Source organism: Misgurnus anguillicaudatus, chromosome 25, assembly GCF_027580225.2.
Source record: "Misgurnus anguillicaudatus chromosome 25, ASM2758022v2, whole genome shotgun sequence".
NCBI classification, from domain to species: domain Eukaryota; kingdom Metazoa; phylum Chordata; class Actinopteri; order Cypriniformes; family Cobitidae; genus Misgurnus; species Misgurnus anguillicaudatus.
In genome coordinates, this window is record NC_073361.2 from 5,638,928 (window position 1) to 5,662,588 (window position 23,661).

The 23,661-nt window shown below is 43.5% G+C and overlaps 1 protein-coding gene and 1 long non-coding RNA gene across 4 annotated transcripts in view; both read right to left on the minus strand.

Moving 5' to 3' along the window:
* Positions 1 to 23,661, minus strand: part of LOC141362158 (uncharacterized) — a 270,438-nt gene that overhangs the window by 196,214 nt on the left and 50,563 nt on the right. The gene's annotated exons all lie outside the window — the stretch shown is intronic.
* LOC129446335 (zinc finger protein 862) lies at positions 8,789 to 22,853 on the minus strand. Of its 3 annotated transcripts, XM_073863809.1 has the most exons (6): positions 18,348 to 22,853; positions 18,004 to 18,227; positions 17,638 to 17,855; positions 17,422 to 17,580; positions 16,986 to 17,156; positions 8,789 to 9,253 (listed from the first exon to the last, which is right to left on the minus strand). In XM_073863809.1, the coding sequence occupies exons 2-6, from the start codon at positions 18,165 to 18,167 to the stop codon at positions 9,045 to 9,047; spliced, it is 921 nt and encodes a 306-aa protein (XP_073719910.1). In that variant the 5' UTR covers positions 18,168 to 18,227; positions 18,348 to 22,853; the 3' UTR covers positions 8,789 to 9,044. The 3 variants fall into 3 exon arrangements, with proteins under 3 accessions (XP_073719910.1, XP_073719911.1, XP_073719912.1); XM_073863810.1 differs by having other exon boundaries at positions 17,422 to 17,559; positions 18,004 to 22,853; XM_073863811.1 differs by having other exon boundaries at positions 9,120 to 9,253; positions 17,017 to 17,156; positions 18,004 to 22,853.

Below are 23,661 nucleotides of genomic sequence, written 5' to 3' on the forward strand. Positions count from 1 at the left end.
CATAATACAATATACCATACAATACAAACTATACAAGTACACAAAACATTTATAATTTATAAATATCATTATTATCATTATTATTAACCAACATCAATTCAAAAGTCTGATCGACATAGGTACGAGGATTTCTTAAAGCAACTAAATTTACACACAGCCAGCTATATTGTATACTCAATAAATTTCCTGCTGCAACAATTATGTTTTCCCTGCTCCCGCAGAAGTTTAGTTTTTCAACCGCCGCAGTGATGTTTCCTATGCTCTAACGGAGGGTCAGTTTTTTCCACTGCTGCGGTAGTGATGCTTGCTCTAACCGCTTCCACATCAAAAAAGCGCACCAAACTCTTATCTGCAAACCAACTCTAACCCGTTCGATTGTCGGAGGGGCTTAGCCATACGATCGCAGGGAGTATTGAACTCTCTTAGACTGGTGCTAGAGCCCTCGCAATTGGTAATAACTTAACGTATTCAAGTCTACATCAACAAGGGCTTACCCGTCCAATCCCAGCGAGTATTGAACTCCCGTCAGACGGCGCAAAAGCCCTCCCAATCTAAAATAACCAAACATTCACCTCGTTGTCAGCAAGGACTTACCATCTAATCACAGTGTGTATCGAACTCCCGTCGGACGCCGCAAAGCCCTCCAAATCTAAAATAACCAAATGTACATCTCATCGACAGCGGGGGCTTACCCATCCGATCACAGTTAGTACTGAAGTCCCGTCAAATGCCATAAAAGTCCTCCAAATCTAAAATAACCAAACATCCATCTTGTCATCAGCGAGGGCTTACCCGTCCGATCGCAGTGAGTATTGAACTCCCGTTGGACGCCGCAAAGCCCTCCAAATCTAAAATAACCAAATGTATCAAAAATAACAAAAGGACACCAAGGCACTCTTCTTAATTATAAAACCGCTTTAATAAAGATGCTAGTTCATAATGGAACTTAAAAATACCACCAACATGTTTCGGCCTACATCCAGGCCTTCAAATGTACACCTTATAGTCAGCAGGGGCTTAACCGCCTGATCAAATTGAGTACTGAAGTCCTGACAGACGCCGCAAAAGTCCACCAAATCAAAAATAACCAAACATCCACCTCGTCATCAGCGATGGCTTACCCGTCCGATCGCAGTGAGTATTGAACTCCCGTCGGACGCCGCAAAGCCCTCCAAATCTAAAATAACCAAATGTATCAAAAAATAACAAAAGGACACCAAGGCACTCTTCTTAATTATAAAACCGCTTTAATAAAGGTGCTAGTTCATAATGGAACCTAAAAATACCACCAACATGTTTCGGCCTACATCTAGGCCTTCAAATGTACTAAATGTACACCTTATAGTCAGCAGGGGCTTAACCGCCTGATCACATTGAGTACTGAAGTCCTGACAGACGCCGCAAAGTCCACCAAATCGAAAATAATCAAACATCCACCTCGTCATCAGCGATGGCTTACCCGTCCGATCGCAGCGAGTATTGAACTCCCGTCGGACGGGTTCCGATCGCAGCGAGTATTGAACTCCCGTCGGATGCCGCAAAGCCCTCCCAAATAAATTGTCCACCTCATCGCCAATGGAGGGCTTACCCATCCGATCGCAGTGAGTATTGAACTACCGTCGGACGGGTTCCGATCACAGTGAGTATTGAACTCCCGTTGGATGCCGCAAAGCCTTTCTAATACAAATCGTCCATGTCATCGACAAACGGGGTCTCACCCGTCCGATCGCAGCGAGTATTGAACTCCCGTCGGACGGGTTCTGATCGCAGCGAGTATTGAACTCCCGTCAGATGCCGCAAAGCCCTCCTGATATAAATTGCCTACCTTATCATCAGTGAGGTGCTTACTCGTCCGATCGCAGCGAGTTTTGAACTACCGTCGGACGGGTTCCGATCACAGTGAGTATTGAACTCCAGTCGGATGCTGCAAGACCTTCCCAATATAATTCATTCACCCCATCATCAGTGAGGGCTTACTCGTCCGATCGCAGTGAGTATTGAACTCCCGTCGGACGAGTTCCGATCGCAGCGAGTATTGAACTCCCGTCGGATGCCGCAAAGACCTCCTGATATAAATTGCCTACCTTATCATCAGTGAGGGCTTACTCGTCCGATCGCAGCGAGTATTGAACTCCCGTCGGACGGGTTCCGATCACAGTGAGTATTGAACTCCCGTCGGATGCTGCAAGACCCTCCCAATATAATTCATTCACCCCATCATCAGTGAGGGCTTACTCGTCCGATCGCAGTGAGTATTGAACTCCCGTCGGATGGCTCTGATTTCAGCGAGTATTGAACCCCCGTCGGAGGCCGCAAAAAGCCCTCCAAATATAAACCGTCCACATAATTTTCAACCGAGGCTTTCCTGTACAATCACAGTGAGTATTGAACTTCCGTCAGACGGTTCCAATCGCATCGAGTATTGAACTCCCATCGGATGCATAGCAAACACAGCCAACATCAGCCTCATCATTTCTATTTTTGGGGGGTACAGTTCCCGGCTGCTGTCCGAATAAGTTAATTTTGCTTTTTGGGGGGATACTCTGCGTTCGGGCCCATTTCCGAGCTCAGAGCCCTCTCCCCGGACAGCACGCCAAATACGTTTACTAATTTAATCTTACCAACTTATTTGTAAGTGTGAACTCGTGAAATGATGTTTTATTAACGTAGTTCGGGAGGAGCACGTCAAATAAACCACTTAAGTACTTCCAGCTGTCTATAATCAGTAATCAACAGATACTCTAGTACCACCAGATGTCCTCAATCAGTAATCATCATATCTACCCAATCAGGACAAAGGCAAGCCATATATAAGTCACAGTTTGACTCTGCAAAGATCCTCTGCAGTCTTCAGAATCCCGCCACCACCCCATCACCTCTCACTCACCAGGTTAATTCCTAAACTGGGGGGGGGATACTCTGCGTTCGGGCCCATTTCCGAGCTCAGAGCCCTCTCCCCGGACAGCACGCCAAATACGTTTACTAATTTAATCTTACCAACTTATTTGTAAGTGTGAACTCGTGAAACTACGACTGGATAACTAGACTTCACACGAACACGGGAAACAAAACACAATGAACCTGCACAGAACTAAAGATACACTGACATTAAAAAGAGGAAACCAAACAAGATAACGAGCGGGAACAGGTGATGGGAGAAAACCAATGATTACTAATAAGCAGGAGAACGAGGGGGCAGGGTCACAAGACAAGACAACGTGATTTATGATAAAATGTTGATTTCGGAATGAACTATCCTTTCAACTATAGACCCATCAGTTAATCTAGCATTTGAATGTGATGTGGTTCCTTTGCAGGTTTTTGCAGATGTTGATGACAGACATGATGGTCTGGATGCACCTGACAGGTCCTTGCAGGTAAGGAAAACACATTGTTTTTTTTTTTTTTAAGGACAGTTAGAAAGCAAGTCATTCTCTCATGTACCCCAAATTTCACAACTATTGATGTAATATTACCTTATGTCTAATATCATGGCATGACTTGTATTTCATGATTTAGAAATGACTTGTTGACTTCCAGCAACAAGTTTGTTAGGAATCAATTCTACATCATACTACAAGCATTCAACATGATGAAGTGGAAGTCAATGTGCAGGTGAGGAAAGGTTGCAAGGCCATAAAATCATTTATTTTATTAGTTTTTTATGGAATATTTATACGTTTAGTTTTACATGTAGTTTACATGCTTTCTTCTTCAGGATTTTGATCAATTACATTTGTCTGTACATTAACACTACTATCATTAATGTGGTATGAAACATTTTAGATCAAACGGGTGAGATTTTTTTTATAAAACCCTTTTGTATAGATGCTTTCCTGTGAAGAACAGACAACATCTGACTACCAAGAAGAGTCGAGTGATAATGGCAGTATGGACATGCAACATGGAAAAGACATTAGAGACAATGAAATTATGGGGAAAACACCCATAAATGGAAGCCACGTTCCTCCTTTATGGACAATGTCGGAATACAGTGAGAAAGCACTTCAGGAGCAAAAAAGAAAAGAGCATGAGTTGCTCATAATCATTAAAACATGATTTGACTGATGAAGCTCTAGGGGACATACTTAAAGTCATAAATGCTGTAACTGGTAAACAGTCACTTTCAACTACTAAATATAATTTTTACAAAAACATGAATGATTATAAGGACTATATTCTTATCAAGCATTTCTGTTCAGATTGTTCTATCTTCATGGAAACAAAAGATGAAAGTGTAAGTTGCAAAATTTGTGGCAAACAGGTTGAAGCAAAGGAGCATATAAAATCAGGAAACTTTTTCATTGTTCTCCCTTTAGAAGTGCAACTACGAAATATTATTGCACAACATTCGTTTTCGCAGTTGACATTCAATAACAAGGATAAATTAAATGCTCACTTTGGTGATGTATGTGATGGTCTGCTCTACCAAAAGACTTTAAAAACCTTCACACCTCTTAATGATTGCCCCAACTTTTCAATCACTTTTAGCTGTGATGGTGTTCCTTTATTTAAATCCTCTTCGCAGTCTATGGCCAGTATTATGCACTTTAAATGAACTACCCCCCAATCTGAGATCTGACCATATTATGTTGACAGCATTGTGGTTTGGAGCTAAGAAGCCCCATATGAACATCTTTCTTGAGCCATTTGTGAAAGAGTGCATTGATACTGTATCCATGAGTGTGGCTTTGACTGGGTTACATCTGATGGTATACATGGTACTAGCAAAGTATATGCTTTAATACTTGTAAGTGATTCTGTTGCCCGTCCACTCCTTCAGAACTTCAAGCAGTTCAATGGCGAGTTTGGATGTTCCTTTTGTCTTCAGAAGGGAACACTTGTAGAACGTGGTCAGGGAAAGGCCAGGGTTTACCCATTTGAGGCAAACATGGAACTTAGAAGTCAACGGCAGACTTTGGAGCTAGTTACGAGGGCTGTTGAGATGGGCACACCTTCAGTAGGCGTGAAAGGACCTTCGGTGTTGTCCCTTTTACCTGGATTTGATATAATTGAGGGATGTGTCCCTGACTATATGCACAGTGTCCTCCTTGGAGTTACAAGATCTATTACATCACTATGGTGTAACTCTGAAAACCATCAATCTCCTTGGTACATAGGCAGGTCCATATCGCAAATTGACCAACTACTGGTGAATAAAAAACCCCCAAGTAATGTCTCCAGAACACCTCGATCCATAAAAGAAATATGTAACTGGAAAGCCCATGAATGGCTCATGTGGCTACTTTACTATAGTATTTCTGTTCTCATGGGAATTCTTCCTGACAAGTACCTGAATCATTGGATCAAACTTGCAAGTGGGATAGCTTTGCTGCTTTCCACATCCATTACATCTCAGCAACTTTTAGAAGCACAGGACCTTCTTCTTCAGTTCGTGTCTGAGATGGAGCCCCTTTATGGTGTAAGCAATGTCACCTACAATGTTCACCTCTGCCTCCATCTCTCAAAAAGTGTCCAGAATTGGGGGCCATTATGGGCCCACTCTGCCTTTCAATTTGAGGCCTATAACATGGAGTTAATAGCTATTGTCAAAAGCACACAGACTGTGCCCATACAAATTTGTAAAGTTTTCTGGATGATAAAAGCCCTTCCACTGTATGTCAGTCAAACACTGAAAAATCCCTCATCAGAGTGTAGTGCTGTTATTGATCATTTATTGAGTGGAGAACAGAAGCGAAAGCATGCAGTGAGGTGTTTGGGAGTTACAGCTTTTGGACCACCCAAGAGAAAAATGATGGCACATGACGATTACATTGCTTTGCATAGTGTTGTTGATCGAGTAGAGAAGCAACCTGTAGACTACTATGATAGAGTGTTTGTCAATGGTGTGATTATTCACTCTCAGGCATACCACCGTTCAAAGAAGAGGAATTCAAGTGTAGTCCGTATAAAACCTGACAACACATTCTTCTCTGTTAAAACATTCATTGTGGCAGATGGAGGAAATGGCAATTCTTGTTATGCTATTGGTCGCTTTTTTGAGGAGGGGAAGCACAGCTTTTCTGCTAGTGTTCAAAATCCTTCACACTTTCATCCAGTCAAGAAGGTGCTATGTCATCTAACTGCTATACATGCCTCAGCAATCGAACACAAATGTTTGTTCATACCTTTGGAAAAGCACAAATGTGATTATATCATGACTTTTCTTAATTACTACGAAGTCACTGTTTAACTCTTTCACGTCTGACATCAGTGGTTTTATTTTTGAAGTTCTGCCAAGCTTTGCTAAAAGCACCAAACTTTTTTCTTCAATTGCAAGTGGAGAACTGAGGTTTAGATAGAAGCATAAATGTAGTCAAGAGCAACATGTTTAAATTATATGAGGGGTCATGAGATGTTTTTTTGTATTTGGAGACATATTCTGTATGCAGTTGCTGATCAAATAAAGAAAACATAAGTAATCTATTAATTAAGGAAAACATGAAACGGATAACCCAGGATTCCGTTAACCTGGGGTTTAGAATAACCCAGGGTTAACAATTTCCCTACAATCTGACATTTCACACTGCATTTCTAAACCCTAGGTAAGGTGTCTGAAACCCTGCTCCTACATCTGTCTGTAAGCAACATGATTAGCTTCTTCAGCTGTGTTTAATTTGGGTCATAACATTATAACCCTGCCTAGTTTCACACTGCATGTGTTTGGCACCACAATGGGGGGTTAAACCCACAAAAACAGGGCCGTGCTTCCGAGCAGGGTTTCATAACCCTGGGTTAATTTTAGGGATAACCCTGCTTCTAAATTACAAGTGTGGAACGCTCCTTAACTTATGATTAAAAGTGAGGTTTAGAACAAAGATAACCCAGGGTGAAGCGCAGTGTGAAAAATATACATAGGTGTATGTGTAAGGAAGGACACCCCGTTTAAGTGATCTCTGTGTGCAAACATGTCTTTTACATGTCATATTCTGGGTTAATTTAGTCTTATTTTGATATGGTGGTGAAATGGGATATGTTTGTTTACACAGAGGCCAAATGTCTGCATGCACTCTCAGAAAGAAGGGTATATAAGTTATCACTTTTAAAAAGATCTTAATATGTACAGTTTTTGTACATGTACCTTTTAGGTATTAAAATATGCACCTTTTAGGAACAAAAGTGTATTAGAATTTGTATCTCATGTAAACCACATTTTGAAGGTGGCTCAGATCAGCATTTTTATAGAGTTTTTATTATTAAAATAAATCCAAAACACCAAGAGTAAAGTTTTACAGTATTTTTTGATGCTCCCAGCTTGGTTAGTGTTTGGTATGTTACAATATGTAAATATCAGAAAAATGTAATATATAATATTTATGAATTTAATAGGGCCAAAAATTACTTTTAGGCCCTATGGTTAAAAATTTGTCACCATTTTTAAACATGTTTAAAAGCAACATTCAACAAGAGTGTTGGGTGCTACTGTTGCATATGCATGGTGGTGAAATATCCATTTTCATGCATAATAAAGTGGGATTTTTAGCATTTCAAAAATATAACGTGTACCCGACTAGTGAATCTTGGTCATTTCGACTGGTTACATCTGTATTGTAGATGTAGATTTAAATAAAAAGTGTAACCTCTTTCAGGGTAGATTCTCCATCATCCACATCAATAGCATGCATCCATAAACTTTGTGTTCAGCTTCAGCCAATACTTTTGTTTCCTAGGTGTTTTTGGAATTGTGATACTAGACTGATGTTTGCTTTTCTCATTAAAATTCAAAATGTCAATAAAGTTGGCACAATCAACTCTTTATCATCATAATTACACGCTTTAACTTACAGTAAGTAATATTGACATTTTATTTCATTATGTTAGGCTTGGTGTTAATACTCATGTCAAGTCAACCTTTTTTTCCTGGAAAAAAAATCTAGTCATGAATATAATGACGATAAAAAGTATTTTTGTCAAACCCATTTACAGTTAACAATATATTCTAGACCTATATGTTGTTTTATGCATCTAGAAAAAAAACATATTGATACCATGGTTGGAGCATACACCCTGTCAAAATCCATTTTATATGGTGTTGGGTTGTAACATACAAACCCATATAAAAATTCATACATATACATATTTTAAATATATGTATTTAAATACATTTTAATATGAGTATTCCATACATGTTTTAAACATATATATTCATATATCAAGAGTATCTAAATATGATATTAATATATGTATTTATATACATTTTAATATGGGTATTTAATATATGTTTTAAACCTATATATTCATATATCCAGAGGATCTACATATGTGATATTAATATATAGCATATATATGTAGCATATATGCCAAGATCGGTTTTGATATAGGGTCATATATGTCATATATTACATTTCCGTATGGGTGTGTTCGTTGTTCAGGACATTAGACGTAGATATCCAGCTCCTCACGGATAATATAGCGGCTATAAAGAAACGGATGAAGCTCTGGATGAGCTATTAGTGTGAATTGTTTATGTTTTTTAATAAAAAGTTAAAACTCACACTGATTGTGGTTCGTGTTATAGTCCTTATTGTTGCTACATTAGAGTGACTGCAATTTGAGGAAAGCATTCTTGCATTTTTTTTTTAAGTTTAAGTCTAAATTGTGTAACAAACATAATATTTGGCTTTATTTTTAACCCAAATGATTTTTTAAAGTAAGTAATGACAGCTAAATCACAGTAACAGTTGCGCCTCCACAAGTCTATAATGTATAAATTTGGTGTACAAAAGACAGGGCTAGATGAAGAAATGTATTTTTTATTATTCACAAAGGAAAAATATTGTGCCACCAGTGAAAAGCACACATTAAAATAAACAATGACATAATTTACATCTAAAATGTCCTGCACAAAATAAAAACAAAGCAAAAAATATATACAAAAACATTATGTGTATATATACACACAGTATATAATAATATAAAGAGTGGTGTCAGAATCTGATTAGACACAGCAATAGGATTCAGGGAAGAGGTGATTTATTATTATTAGAAAGTGTCAGTCTCAGAAGTGACTTTTGAAAGAAGTCGTGGCAGCCTCCTTTGATGGTTTAGGCACTGGTGCAATGTTGGGTGGCAGTGCAGGCTGTGGCAGGGCAAGTGAGGACGTTGGCACTTTGAACACAATGTTTGGATTGAGTCTTGTCAATGGCCTTCTGGATGAGTTCGTCTACAAACTGTGTGGTGTGTGGTATGAAGATTTTCTTCAAGACCCACTGCTTGGATCTCTTGCAGAACATTTGGTTGAACCGTGCTTCTCCTGTAAAGGGTAGGGAAATAGATTAGATTCAATGTTACTGTCATTATGCAGAGTACAAGTACACACAAAAAAAACTAAGTGTAATTTGTGTCCAACCAGAACTGCAAAAAATATAGTGCAGTGTAGACAGTAGTGCTGTTTGTTTACAGAAGGTGGTTTAGAGTAATATAAATAAAATATAAATGGGTGCAGTTTATTAGCTGTTACCTTGTAAGAGCAGAATGTAATATGAAGCATGTATGTATGTGCGATGTAGTAGCAGTAACCTAATAGCAGTACAAATAATATTGATTTATGTGTAGTGGTTATAAACAGGGTTCCCTTTCAGTCGGTCACTACGACGTCACGTCGTGACCGACGAATTGGGAGCTCGCTTAGAGAGACCAATCTGCTTCGAATACTACTAAAACGCCAATGAACTTGGCATTGAGATATTTGCATAATGCTGGCGCCGCCCCGCCAGGTGCGTATATAAGGCGCACGTGCAAATAGGGAAATCAGCTTTTTATCGCTTCGAAAGCCGGCAGTATCTGCTACTGAGAAGCTACTTCACTCTGTTGGGATCGATTGCGGAAGTTGGTTGGACTGGCAGTACCACAGCGGACGCTTCGCAGTATTCCACAGGCTCTGCATCTTTTTTGTTTGTTTTGAGTTTAGTGTGTGCGTTGCCTTCCCTGTGCGCATCATCAACTGAGCATCTGAGTGAATTTCCCTAAAAGAGTGATACGAGAGAGCTTTGTGCCTTGTTAAAGGCAGCCACTCTCTCGTATATCCGGACATTAGCGTCCTTTTCAGGATGGCTTTTCGTCCGTGCGATCTTGGATGCGGGAAGTATATGGGTCCGAAGGACGGTCACGAGCGTTGTCTTTCGTGCTTGGGCATCGAGCACGCTGAGGCAGCGTTCGCTGGGGGTAAGTGTTCTCACTGCGAGAACATGTCCCTTGTGGATTTGCGGAGACGGTTGTCTTTCCTCCGGGAAAAACGCAACCCACGTCCGACGAGCTCTGATCGCCGCCACGGTGCGGCTGTGAAGCTCTCGAAGGATGATCTCCGCATCACTGTGCTGAACCGGGCAGGGGATTCGTCCTCTGCCTCTCAGCCTCCTCATCCACAGCCGGTTGATGCGCCGATGGAAACTTCAGAGTCGTGTTCTACGATGTCTGTTGGATCTGTCGTGCCTCCCTCCGGGTCCACGGAGACCGCAGCATCCGAGGGTGGGCCCTCTACCTCTGAGGATCTGGATGTCCTCCCCCCTTCCGGACGGGTCGTGACGCCGGATTTCGATCCAGAGATGGTGGCCGTGCTCTCTCGAGCGGCGGAGACCGTCGGGTTGGAGTGGGTTCACCCCCCACAGCCCGAACCGTCCCGCCTGGATGATTGGTTCTTTGGAGCTGCCCGGGTTTCACAGCCCTCTCCGCCGGTACCTTTCTTCCCCGAGGTGCACGAGGAGCTGACCAGGACCTGGAGGTCGCCGTATTCTACCCGTTTACGGCCGTTTCAGCCCTCCCCCCTCACCTCCCTCACCGATGGAGCCGCTAAGGGCTATACGGGAATCCCCCCCGTGGAGCGTGCGGTTGTGATGCAATTGTGTCCGGCCACCGCTTCCACCTGGAAGGATCGCCCAGCCCTCCCCTCCCGTGCTTGCAGACAGTCTTCCGGTTTAACGGGGGCTGCCTATCATGCATGTGGAGAGGCGGCTTCAGCCCTGCACGCTATGGCGTTGCTGCAGGTCCACCAGGCCAAGGCCTTGAGAGATCTGCACGAGGGAGGACACGACTCGCCTGTGCTGTCGGAGCTCCGGGCCGCTACGGATCTGGCCCTCCGTGCTACGAAGGTCACGGCACAGGCGATCGGTCGTGCGATGTCCACGATGGTGGTCCAGGAACGCCATCTGTGGCTCTGTCTGGCCGACATGACGGATGCAGAAAAGAACAAGTTCTTGGATGCGCCCGTATCCCAGGCAGGCCTGTTCGGCGAGTCGGTGGAGTCGTTTGCCCAGCAGTTCTCCGCCGCCCAGAAGCAGACGGAAGCGATCGCTCAGATCATGCCCCGGCGCAAGCGACCTGCATCTCGCCCCCCAGCGCCGGCGGCCCCGTCTGCTCCTCGCCGAGGGCGCCCTCCGGCGGCTGCCTCCGCCCCCCCCGCTAGAACGTCTTCTAGACCACGGAGAGGGAACAGCCGTCGGCAGCCCGCCCCGCCCGCACCACCCGCTTCCCGTGGCAAACGGAAATCGAAGCGGCCCTGAGACGGGCGACCTGGAGTTGGATGGGATCACTCTACGGGAGACGGTGACGGCACCGCTCCTTCCACCGGTAGAGGGCCGGGTGGAAAATCTTTTGTTTCGTTTTGTTTCTGTTCCGCCGGCTTCTCAGCCGGCACCCACAAAACCACAAAAAGAGTGCATTCCTATTCCTTCTCCAGGTCTCCAGAGGATCGAGAGAGATGTGAGCGGGCAGTCAGATGCTCTTCCTCCCTCTCCTCTGTCGCCAGTGGGTGTTCTGAGGAGTTCGAGCTCTCCCCTTCGGAGACCGGACCACCAGCAACCCCTTCGGAGTCTGCGTCCTCAGCTGAGGAGACCGGACGACCGTTTACCTCAGCGGGCTCAGGTCAGTGTCACACACACACATACTGTAGATGCTTATGCTGTCACGGCAGACGCACCGGCAGTCCCGCCTGTCCCGCCTCGCTGCCCCGCCGCGGGTACACCGGTAGTGCCGTTAATTCCTCTCGTACGGTCCCTGGGGGCTTGGCTTCAGCTTCCCAGTCCGTCTCGTTGGGTTTTACGCACGATCCGCCTCGGTTACGAAATTCAATTCAATCGGCACACTCCCAAATTTGCGGGCATACGTTTCACCACGGTGAAAGCGTCCGTTGCACATGTACTGCGTGCAGAGGTCGAAGTCCTGCTGGCGAAGGACGCGATCGAGCCGATCCCTCTTACCGAGATGAGATCGGGTTTCTACAGCCCGTATTTCATAGTACCCAAGAAAGGCGGCGGGTTACGACCGATTTTGGATTTGCGTGTCCTGAACAAATCTCTTCAGAAGAGGTCTTTCAGGATGATTACACCGAAACAAATTTTCAGTGCAATACGCCCCCAAGATTGGTTTGCAGCGATAGACCTGAAAGACGCATACTTTCATGTGTCCATTCTCCCTCGTCACCGACCGTTTCTCCGGTTTGCGTTCGAGGGGCGGGCATATCAATACAAAGTACTACCGTTCGGGCTGTCTCTCTCTCCCCGTGTGTTCACGAAAGTGGTAGAGGCGGCGTTAAAGCCCCTCAGAGAGAGCGGTGTTCGCATTCTGGCTTACCTCGACGATTGGCTTATAATAGCGCATTCTCGGCGGACGCTGTGCGAACACAGAGATCTAACACTTCAACATCTCGCCCGTTTGGGTCTTCGGGTCAACTGGGAAAAGAGCAAACTCTGCCCCACGCAGAGGATCTCTTTTCTCGGTATGGAACTGGACTCGATCGATTTATCGGCGCATTTAACAGAAGAGCGCGTCCAATCAATTCTGACTTGCCTCGGTTCATTCCGAGGGAAGAATGCGGTCCCTCTGAAACAATTTCAGAGACTCCTGGGGCGTATGGCAGCAGCAGCGGCCGTGACACCGCTCGGGCTGCTCCATATGAGACCGCTTCAGCGTTGGCTTCACGATCGAGTCCCGAGGAGAGCGTGGCGCGCTGGCATCCATCGTGTAACCATTACACCTGCGTGTCGCCTAACATTCCCCCCGTGGTCAGACTCCGCGTTTCTCAGGGCCGGCGTGTCCATGAGACAGGTCTCCCGGCATGCTGTTGTGCATACAGATGCCTCCGACACGGGCTGGGGAGCCACGTACGACGAGCTCAGGGCTTGGGGGGTGTGGACAGCACCCCTGTTTCTTTGGCATATCAATTGCCGCGAGTTATGGGCGGTATATCTGGGACTCGTACGCTTCGCTCAGGAGCTGCGAGGGAAGGATGTACTAGTACGCTCAGACAACACTGCGACCGTAGCGTATATCAACCGTCAAGGCGGTTTGCGCTCTCGTCACCTGTCGCATCTCGCTCGTCATCTCCTCCTTTGGAGTCAGAAGCATCTGAGGTCCCTTCGTGCCATTTATATACCGGGCTCGCTCAATACAGCGGCAGACGCGCTTTCCCGAGCAGCGCGCCCCGGCGAATGGCGACTCCACCCCCAGACGGTCCAGCTGATTTGGAGGAAATTCGGTCGAGCGCAGATAGACCTATTTGCGTCACCGAACAATACCCATTGTCGCCTGTTTTATTCACTAACCGAGGGCAGCCTCGGCGTGGATGCGTTGGCACACAGCTGGCCGCGGGGCCTGCGCAAATATGCGTTCCCCCCAGTGAGTTTAATAGCACAGATTCTGTGCAAAGTCAGGCAGGACGAGGAGAGCCTTTTAATGATCGCCCCATATTGGACGACCAGGAATTGGTTTCCGGAACTAATGCTCCTCGCGACAGCCCCTCCCTGGCGGATTCCCCTGAGGAAGGACCTTCTTTCTCAGGGAGGGGGCACATTATGGCACCCGCGCCCCGACCTGTGGAATCTCCACGTTTGGTCGTTGAGCGCGCGCAAGGTTTAAGTGATTTACCCCAAGCGGTATCTAACACTATTGACGCGGCACGAGCTCCGTCTACGAGACGGGCTTACGCGTTAAAATGGAACCTTTTCGTCACCTGGTGCTCTTCGCAACGCGAGGACCCCAGAGAATGCCCTATTAACATTGTGCTTTTATATCTTCAACATAGGTTAGATGGTAGGCTGTCACCGTCCACTATTAAAGTTGATATCGCCGCTATATCTGCGCATCACTCACTTATTAACGGCAGATCAGTGGGCCAGCATGATTTGGTTGTTAGATTCCTGAGAGGCGCTCGCAGGCTAAACCCCTCGCGCCCTCCTTCTATTCCTCCCTGGGACCTGTCCATGGTGCTGAAAGCGCTACAGAGTCCTCCGTTCGAGCCTTTGCAGTCTGCGAGTCTGAAGCTTCTATCCATGAAGGCTCTGACCCTACTAGCATTGGCCTCGGTGAAGAGAATAGGGGATTTACATGCATTCTCTGTTGACGATTCGTGCCTTCAGTTTGGTCCTTCTGTCTCGAGCGTGACCTTGAGACCCAGACCAGGCTACGTGCCCAAAGTTCCCACTACTCCCTTCAGAGATCAAGTGGTGAGCCTGCAAGCATTGCCTTTGGAGCAGGCAAACCCAACCGAGGCTTTGTTGTGCCCCGTACGCGCACTGCGATTCTACGTGGACCGCACGCAAAGCTTCAGGACCTCAGACCAGCTCTTTGTTTGTTATGGTGGCCAGCAGAAAGGGAAAGCTGTCACTAAGCAGAGGATGTCTCATTGGATAGTTGATACTATCGCCCTGGCTTACAATTTGCAGGGCATTCCTTGCCCCTTTAATTTGAGAGCGCACTCCACTCGGAGTGTTGCCTCATCTTGGGCATTAGCTCGTGGTTCCTCGCTAACAGACATCTGTAGAGCTGCTGGTTGGGCGACACCTAATACGTTCATTAGATTCTACAATGTTCGTATCGAGCCTGTATCCTCTCGTGTTCTGTCCTCACCAGGGAGGACACGGAGAGCAGACTCGCAAGTCGGCTTGCAGCCTCCGACTGAGGCTCCAAATTGAGTTTCAGTATGGAAGGCTAACAGAGCAAAAATGCGTAATGGTTTGATTTGCTCTCTCCACTGCCTTGACAGCCTTTGTTGCGGAGCATTGGCTGTCAGCCTTTCACTAGCTGTATTCTTACGAACCTACGTGTTTGGCCAGGGCCCCACATTGTGTCCCAACGGGTTCCTTTGTGAGTATTATTCCGTGGGGTTAATCCTACCAGCCCACGTTTCCCTTAGCAGAGCACTGCTTTGCTTACACAGCCACGGCTGTCATTTATACCTCAACTACGGTTGACTTTCGTCCACCATTAGCCCTTAATGGGGCGGTGGCTTCCGCAGCGTCCCTATACCGCTCAGTTAGGGCGCTTCCCAGTCGCTGGCACTACTGTGGGGTTAAAGGAACATCTAGTGCCCGGCCTTCTGCCTTGAAACCTAATTCTCCTATCCTTAAGTGGAACCGGAGGGCTTTAAGCAGACACTGGAAGAGGTCAGCCCCTAGTGGCGTTTTAGTAGGGTTTCCCAATTCGTCGGTCACGACGTGACGTCGTAGTGACCGACTGAAAGGGAACGTCTCGGTTACGGATGTAACCCTCGTTCCCTGAAGGAGGGAACGGAGACGTCACGTCCCGTCGCCACAGGTGCTGCCACCTGCTGTTTAGGCCGGTCACCTTCCGGCTTTCTCAGCGAACAGAAGCTGATTTCCCTATTTGCACGTGCGCCTTATATACGCACCTGGCGGGGCGGCGCCAGCATTATGCAAATATCTCAATGCCAAGTTCATTGGCGTTTTAGTAGTATTCGAAGCAGATTGGTCTCTCTAAGCGAGCTCCCAATTCGTCGGTCACGACGTGACGTCTCCGTTCCCTCCTTCAGGGAACGAGGGTTACATCCGTAACCGAGACGTTCTAAATTAACTTTTTTGATCACCAGCCAAAGTGGCTGGTAACTTTCTAAAGTTACCAGCCAATCTGCATTTCCACTAGCCAAATTTTTTTCCAGTGAAAATAAGAAATTATGAGTGCCACTGAATGCATTTAATCATTTTATTAACATTTTGGCCTGAAAACACATATAAAGTGCAATGCATATAACTTAGGTTGTTTTCACATATGTTGGTGCGCATCGTGGTGCGGCCTCGGAGCGCACCAAAATACATTGTATCATTTTTCAGTTAGTGCGGTCCGTGTTCACATATTTATATATTTTATACTTTACTCGAAATGCCGCACCGTACACCATGTGACAACGGTCAGCGCTGTCATTGGTCTCTGACAGCTCTTACCGTCTCATGACCACCCCCACGTTTCCACGACAACCAGCCTGACAGGGAGAGCGCAGCTATCAAGATGTGGAGATAAACGATGCACGTCTTTGCGAAGTTTCTTTGCTTTAACGCGAAATTGCGTAGCTGTTCTATTTAAGCCTTTCTCACGGAGCCGTTTGCTAAAAAGCCCGTAATGTCACTATTTGTGTGTGGAGGACCGCTATGCATTTATAAAATCATCAGCTCAAACGTAAAGGAGACAGTGAATCTCTATGCAACGCAACAGGATTGGCTTGTTTGTTGTTAACCCACAATATAACACCCGGCTCACGTCACAACGGAAGCCCAGTGGCTCAAACATGTGGAGAACTTCCTGTATTTGGTTCGGCCCGAGGTCCGGCAGTGTTCACACCACAGGTGGGTCGCACCAGAGTTCGGCGACAGCCGCTCCGAGACCACCTGTTTAGAGCGGTCTCGGAGCCGCCGTTTAGTGCGCACCCGAGTGCGGCTGTTGTGTTCACACTGACCCAAACGCACCGTACTCGGAGCGACACGTCATTTGGGCCGACCTAAACAGTGTATATGTGAAAACACCCTTAATATACACAGAAAGTGCAAACATTTTATGTCTTCAGAGCTCTTCTTCTTCATCAGAGGTGCCATCAGAATCTGAGCCACCCTTTGTTTCTTTTGTTCCATGTTTGCGCACAAAGTCAGGCCTGCGTGAGCGCAAACTGTCAGCATGCCAGATGTCAATGGCTTTGGTTGGATCAAAGTCTTTGATGTCAGGTGAGCACAACTGGGTTTTAAGGAGGTCAGAGAGGGTCTCACCTTTTAGGCGTGAGCGCCAGTCACTCTTTACCTGCTTCATAACACTGAAACCTCTTTCACAGTCAGCTGTAGTTGCAGGGATGGTAAGGAGAGCATTAAAAAGATCAAGGACATCAGGACACCGATGGCGCAGCATTCTGTTCACAGTAGGCCAGGTTTTCTCAAAGGTTTCTGTAGCAGGGTGAGACAAACAATATGCATTATGCACTTGCAAATAATTAGACACTTTCAAATGCACCTTTAGTTATTAAAAGATGCCATTAAATTTGGATTGTGCCTTTAACAAATTACATATAATCTGATTCCGTTATAAACAAAATAAAACTGTATCACAATATAAGACATTTCTATAGAGCTTGGGAACTTTCAACACTTGTGGTAGGGATAAGATATCAGTATGAGATTCTTTTTTACACAAACATTATTCTCTAAGTACCTTGGCTGAATCCTGCTGTGTACAGTTCAGTCTTGAGAATTGTCCATTGATCAGGGATCAAATCCACATCCACTCCAGCAGAGAGTAATAGAGGTCGGAAGTGACTGATGAGTTTGTTTACCTCTTCATCACCAAAATCTGAGAACAAAAGGGAAAAATCTATATATAAACTTAAGCAGTTGTCTTAAAATATAAAATTACATTTGAATTGCTAACCTGAACTTGTGTCTGCCTCTGGCCAGCAATGGAAACTGGTCAGCCGCATCGCCTGCAGGACACCACTGTTCACATCACTAAATCTAGCAGTGATGCACTGGCACAGAGAATCGATTAGCTCATTCTTTGCCTTGTCATGCTTGTCGGCATCAGTAGGCTTCAGGAGGACTCCTTCATAGGTGTCTGTGTCCAGCACTGCTCTCGTTTTAGGTCCCGGTCTACAGTTGTGCAGAGATAGATGGATGGGCGTCTTTTTATTTATTTTTATTTATACTTAAATACTTTATTTATACTTTTATTTATAGTTAAACACACACCAACACAATCTAAAATTAAATGATACATTGTAGGATATATGATACATACCTTGACTTGTACTTTTCTATGACAGCCTGAGTGGAGGAAAGGCAGCTCTGAGCTTCAGCCAGGGTTGACACTGACCTCTGCAGTGACTTGGAGAGGTTGCTCAGTTGATAAATGGTGCCATGGAGAAGGCAGCAAAACCTGAGCACTCCACCATCCTTGCCCATGTTGAGGAACCCCTTGGCTTTTGCCCTCAGAACAGCATTGATGTTCGTGGCCTCCTGGGACTATAAACAAAACAACTGCATTATATCAGACAGCATTTAAAACTGATGAAGAGAAAAAGAAAGCAAACATTAAATAATCCATCTACACAGCTGGTTTTAGTAGGCTATAAATTAACATACCTTCTCCTCTAAGTGGCGTACAATGCCAGCATATCCCCTGAGAAAACGGTCAAGTGATTTGAAGAGATGTGGTAGCCACCGGGTTCAACCTACTCTGGTTGGCATCAAAGCCTTTATGTGGAGCTCCCTGAAGTGTTGCTTTAGGCTGGCCCTATTCACTCCACTCTTATGATATAAGGTGTAGAGTCCACTTAACATGTCCTCAACTTTCCTGGCCATCACATTTTTTCTTATTCCATCTGAAAAGGCAAGCTCTAGCTTATGGGCCATGCAGTGAATCCCCAGCACATATGATTTTTCTGCACGCAGTTTTGTAACTACACCATTGTTTACTCCTGTCATAACAGAAGCTCCATCTGTGGTGATTGCCACTAGCTTGTTTTTCCAATCAGTGCTGACTTCACTTTCCATTAAACTGCACACTGCTTCAGCTATATTTGGCGTTGAGACAGCTTTTACCCCGACAAATTCAACTTTGACCTTCCCCTCACTGGCACTCCTGACGTAGACCATTTCTTCTTCCATCACTGCACTGTCCAGGGATCCATCTGACATGACCAAGATGAACTTGCCATCTGATAATCTTTCCCTCATCTTTCTTCTCTCATCCTCTGCTATGTAGTGTATGAACTCTTTTGCCTGGTAGTCATTTGTGTATGTCTCTCCTATCTTCAAGCCTTTCTTCCTGTCCACCCTAAAATACATTTTCGTATAAATGAAGCCACTGTTAGCGCCTACAACACAGTACATTTCACTGAGATTTTTTTAAAAACCCCAAACGTAAAGTTTTATCTGTCTATGAAAGCACTCTAAAGTGCATTTATTGCACTGTTTGTGAAACATGTAAATAGTAACGTTAATTCACTTACTCACACATCCATGCGAAGTCGGTGAAAGGCCGGCCCTTTTTTCCGATGGCGTGGGCATTTCGAAAAAGTAGCTGCATCTTCTCCAATTCAGACGCCTTTAATAAAGCGAGGCTTTTCCCAGCAAGGGTCTTTTCAATGCTACCCGTCTTGGCAGCTTTAATCCTTAGGCTCTCCTGATGACTTCGTGCACTCTCATGGTCCTTTACTGCCTCAACTTTAAAATTATTAGTTCCCACCACGAAACTATTCGTTTTGTTTTTTTCTTTTGCGTACATGCGGCAATCCTTACAAAACATGACGACATTTTCGTTATCAAACACAAGCCATTCGCGACCCGTCAGCCATTTGGCATTAAACTTTCTTTTCTTTGTTGATCATCACGTAGCATTACGGCACAGTGTTTATGGTAAATGTAGGAAGTACTGCCAGCAGCCAGGGGGATATCACCGAGATCAGAGTTTTATGTATCATGCGTGCAATGCCGCATGCATCACCGGCAAAACTGGCTAGTGAGATTTTATTAACACCCGCCAAAATGAAATTTAACCCACATTTGGCGGGTTGGCGGGTGTTAATTTAGAACCCTGGTTATAAATAACAAAAATAAGGACAAACATTTAATGTATTGAACCAAAGGCAAATGTGTAATTTGGAACTAGTCCAGTAGGGGGCAACCTGTGGAAAATAAGGACAGACACACAAGATCCCTTCCCCCACACTTGTTACAGATGAAGAAAGGGAAGCAGATCAAATGTGCTTGTGTCTTACTTATTTTAAAATATTAAAATTCTCTTTTCAGGTAAGCCCCGATAACAATTAAATATGTTGACTGAAAGAGTAAGCAAGTTTATTGTTGTTAGAGATGTGATGTTTTTGAGATGTTAAACTAAAGTACTAAAAGTACAAATGTTTCTATGCTTTTGTGTTAAAAACCCTCAAGAGTTCCTTTAAAAAACTTCCTTAAGTGTTCCTAAGGCCACAAAATGGCACCTTCACAAAAACTGCTCTAAAAATATCATACGTCAATATATTTTTTTTCATTTTAAACGATGCTATCTTTTAGAACTACTTCTGCCTGAAACATACATATCAAATATTAATAAAATTTGTGGAAATTTTAACTAGGGTGACCATACGCGCCATTCTTCCCGGACGCATCCTGACCAGGATTTCGGGTTCGTCTTCCGGAAGTCGTATTTGTCGACCGCATACGTCATAGAGGATTATTATTATTATTACAGAAAAGCAACCGTTATCTTTTAAGGTAAGAATGAAACTACGATTGTATGTCTTATGTTTTTAAGTGAATGGCGTATGCAGTCAACAAATACGACTTCCGGAAGACACACCGAAATCCTGGCCAGGACGCGTCCGGGAAGAATGGCATGTATGGTCACCCTATTTTAACCCTTTATATGCCTGTTTGTTTACATTAGCCCATGTTTTTTTTAACAGAAAAAACTAAATATTTTCCAAAAAACACATTTGAACCACCATGTGATTATTATTATTATTATACCCCGAGATGGGTCAAAGATTGGTAGCAACATTGATTTTCATGCATTGTTATATTTTGAACAAGGTCAGATTTTATAAAAAACTTCCTTAAGTGTTCCTAAGGCCACAAAATGACACCTTCCCAAAAACTGCTCTAAAAATATCATACTTCAATATTTTTTTCATTTTAAACGATGCAGTCTTTTAGAACTACTTCTGCCTGAAACATACATATCAAATATTAATAACATTTGTGGAAATTTTAACCCTTTATATGCCTGTTTGTTTACATTAGCCCATGTTTTTTTAACAGAAAAAAACAAAAAAACTAAATATTTTCCAAAAAAACACATTTGAACCAACATGTGATTATTATTATTAATATACCCTGAGATGGGTCAAAGATTGGTAGCAACATTGATTTTCATGCATTGTTATTTTTTGAACAAGATCAGATTTGATAAAAAACTTCCTTAAGTGTTCCTAAGGCCACAAAATGTCACCTTCCCAAAAACTGCTCTAAAAATATCATACGTGAATATTTTTTTTCATTTTAAACGATGCAGTGTTTTAGAACTACTTCTTCCTGAAACATACATATTAAATATTAATATAATTTGTGGAAATTTGAACCCTTTATATGCATGTTGGTTTACATTAGCCCATGTTTTTTTAACAGAAAAATCCAAAAAACACATTTGAACCACCATGTGATTATTATTATTATTATACCCTGAGATGGGTCAAAGATTGGTAGCAACATTGATTTTCATGCATTGTTATTTTTTGAACAAGGTCAGATTTTATAAAAAACTTCCTTAAGTGTTTCTAAGGCCACAAAATGACACCTTCCTAAAAATTGCTCTAAAAATATCATATGTCAATATTTTTTTCCACTTTAAACGATGCAGTCTTTTAGAACTACTTCTGCCTGAAACATACATATGAAATATTAATTAAATTTGTGGAAATTTTAACCCTTTACATGGCAGTTTGTTTACATTAAACCATGTTTTTTCCCCCAAAAAAACATTTGAACTACCATTAGATTATAATTATTATTAGACCCTAGGATGGGTCAAAGATTGATAGCAACATTGATTTTGATGCATTGTTATTTTTTGAACAGGGGCAGATTTTATACAAAACTAACACTTCCTAAGGCCAAAATGATCCTAAGGCCAAAATGACACCTTCCCAAAAACTGCTCTAAAAATGTCATACATCAATAATTTTTTCCACTTTAAACTATTAAATCTTTTAACACTAGTTCTTCCTGAAACATACATGTCAAATATTATTTAAATTTGTGGAAATTTTAACCCTTTAAATGCCAATATGTTAACATTAATCAAACCACAGTGTTCGCCTGATGTCGTGAAACCTTTTGTGGGACACCGTAGCCCAGATAGTGACCTGTCCTGATTTCTCACTCCAGAGACTAAGGACTGATTCATTTTTTATCTGTAAACACCGGTCAGAATGAGCAGCCCCACATTAGCCTGCAGTTTCTCTGTCTCAAGATCTCTACAGGCTGTGACTGTCTCCCATGTAGGTTTGTCATGGCCTCAATATGCTGCAGGATTTCATGCATCAGCATCAATGAAAAGCTTGAAGTCAGGGCACTGATTCGGGCAGTGGCATAGTTTGTGAGCCCTGGGATCAAATCTCTGGCTCCTGGGAAGCAGCGGAGCGTTTCCATGTTTGTGGGAGACCAGAAGATTTTTCAATATTTGACATCCATCCTGCCGCCACTTCATCCATCTCCTCTCCGCACTCACCTTGTGACAAGTCTTCTGAAGATCCCTCTAATGAATTAGACTCCAAGCTGGTCTACTTCTACCTCTGAGGCCTCCGGGTCGACCTCAGAATCCTCGGAGGAAGATGAGGAGCCATCCTCGCTCTTGAAGTGCATGACTATTTCAGGAGCCTTATGTGTGCTGTAATGCCTTGCCATTTTTACTACTTCTGCTTTACTGTTCATACTTATAGCAGTGTACTTGCATAAACAACATGAGCAAGAAACAAAATGAACATTGAATTTGTTTCGGTTCTGGCCTCTCATCGTTTTTATAACTGAATTAGTTTATAACGCAGAATGTGCCCTTCAAAGAGAGAAGAATGAATATGCCCCCCTGCCCCACTCAACACCGACCCCACCCCGACATCACCACAACCCCCTTAACACTCAGACACACTTTTTTTACACACACACCAATTTTCAACATTAAAGGTTTATCTTTTCAGCAGCTATGCGGTCCGCAGAAAACAGCAAAAATTGAGACATTTTGATGAATGCATGAAATGGTAAAAAGTAGCGCCACCTGGTGGACAAGTATAAGAATTAAAACTTCAAGGCCAGTAGTTCAAAATGATATATTGACATAAAGGTATGTATTAGTTTATGTTAAGATAAATGGGGGGGGGGGGGGTCAAAAATGGTAGTTATAATGGTTTTCAATGGGGCATTTTTGTCCTTAGGAACACATCAGTCGGTTTTTGCGTAGCTTAGCCATTTTAAGCTAATTTAAAAAACTGAAACCAAAATTCTAAAATGTATCAAAAATGATTAACCTTTGGCAAGTTTGGGCTATATTCAATCATCACAGTCAAAATGGTTTAAAAATCAAAATCAAAATGGCACAAAATGTCCCTAGGAACTCTTAAGGGTTAATGGATTAAGTGAGATCTAATGACTTGTGGATCAATTCTCTAATAAATCCTTAAGTGGGTTATCATACTTTTGTTAAACTATATGTATGAAAATGTATATTTACTGGGGCAAATTTCACACGTATACTTTATACTTTTCATATAGTAATGCGAGGCATTTTACAGACTGTGTATAAAGCATGTGATGTTCTGTGTTAATGTCTATTTTTTTGGTTGTTTATTTTGTCTGATGAAGTGAAAAGAACAATGTTCCAATATCATCAGATATTCCTCTT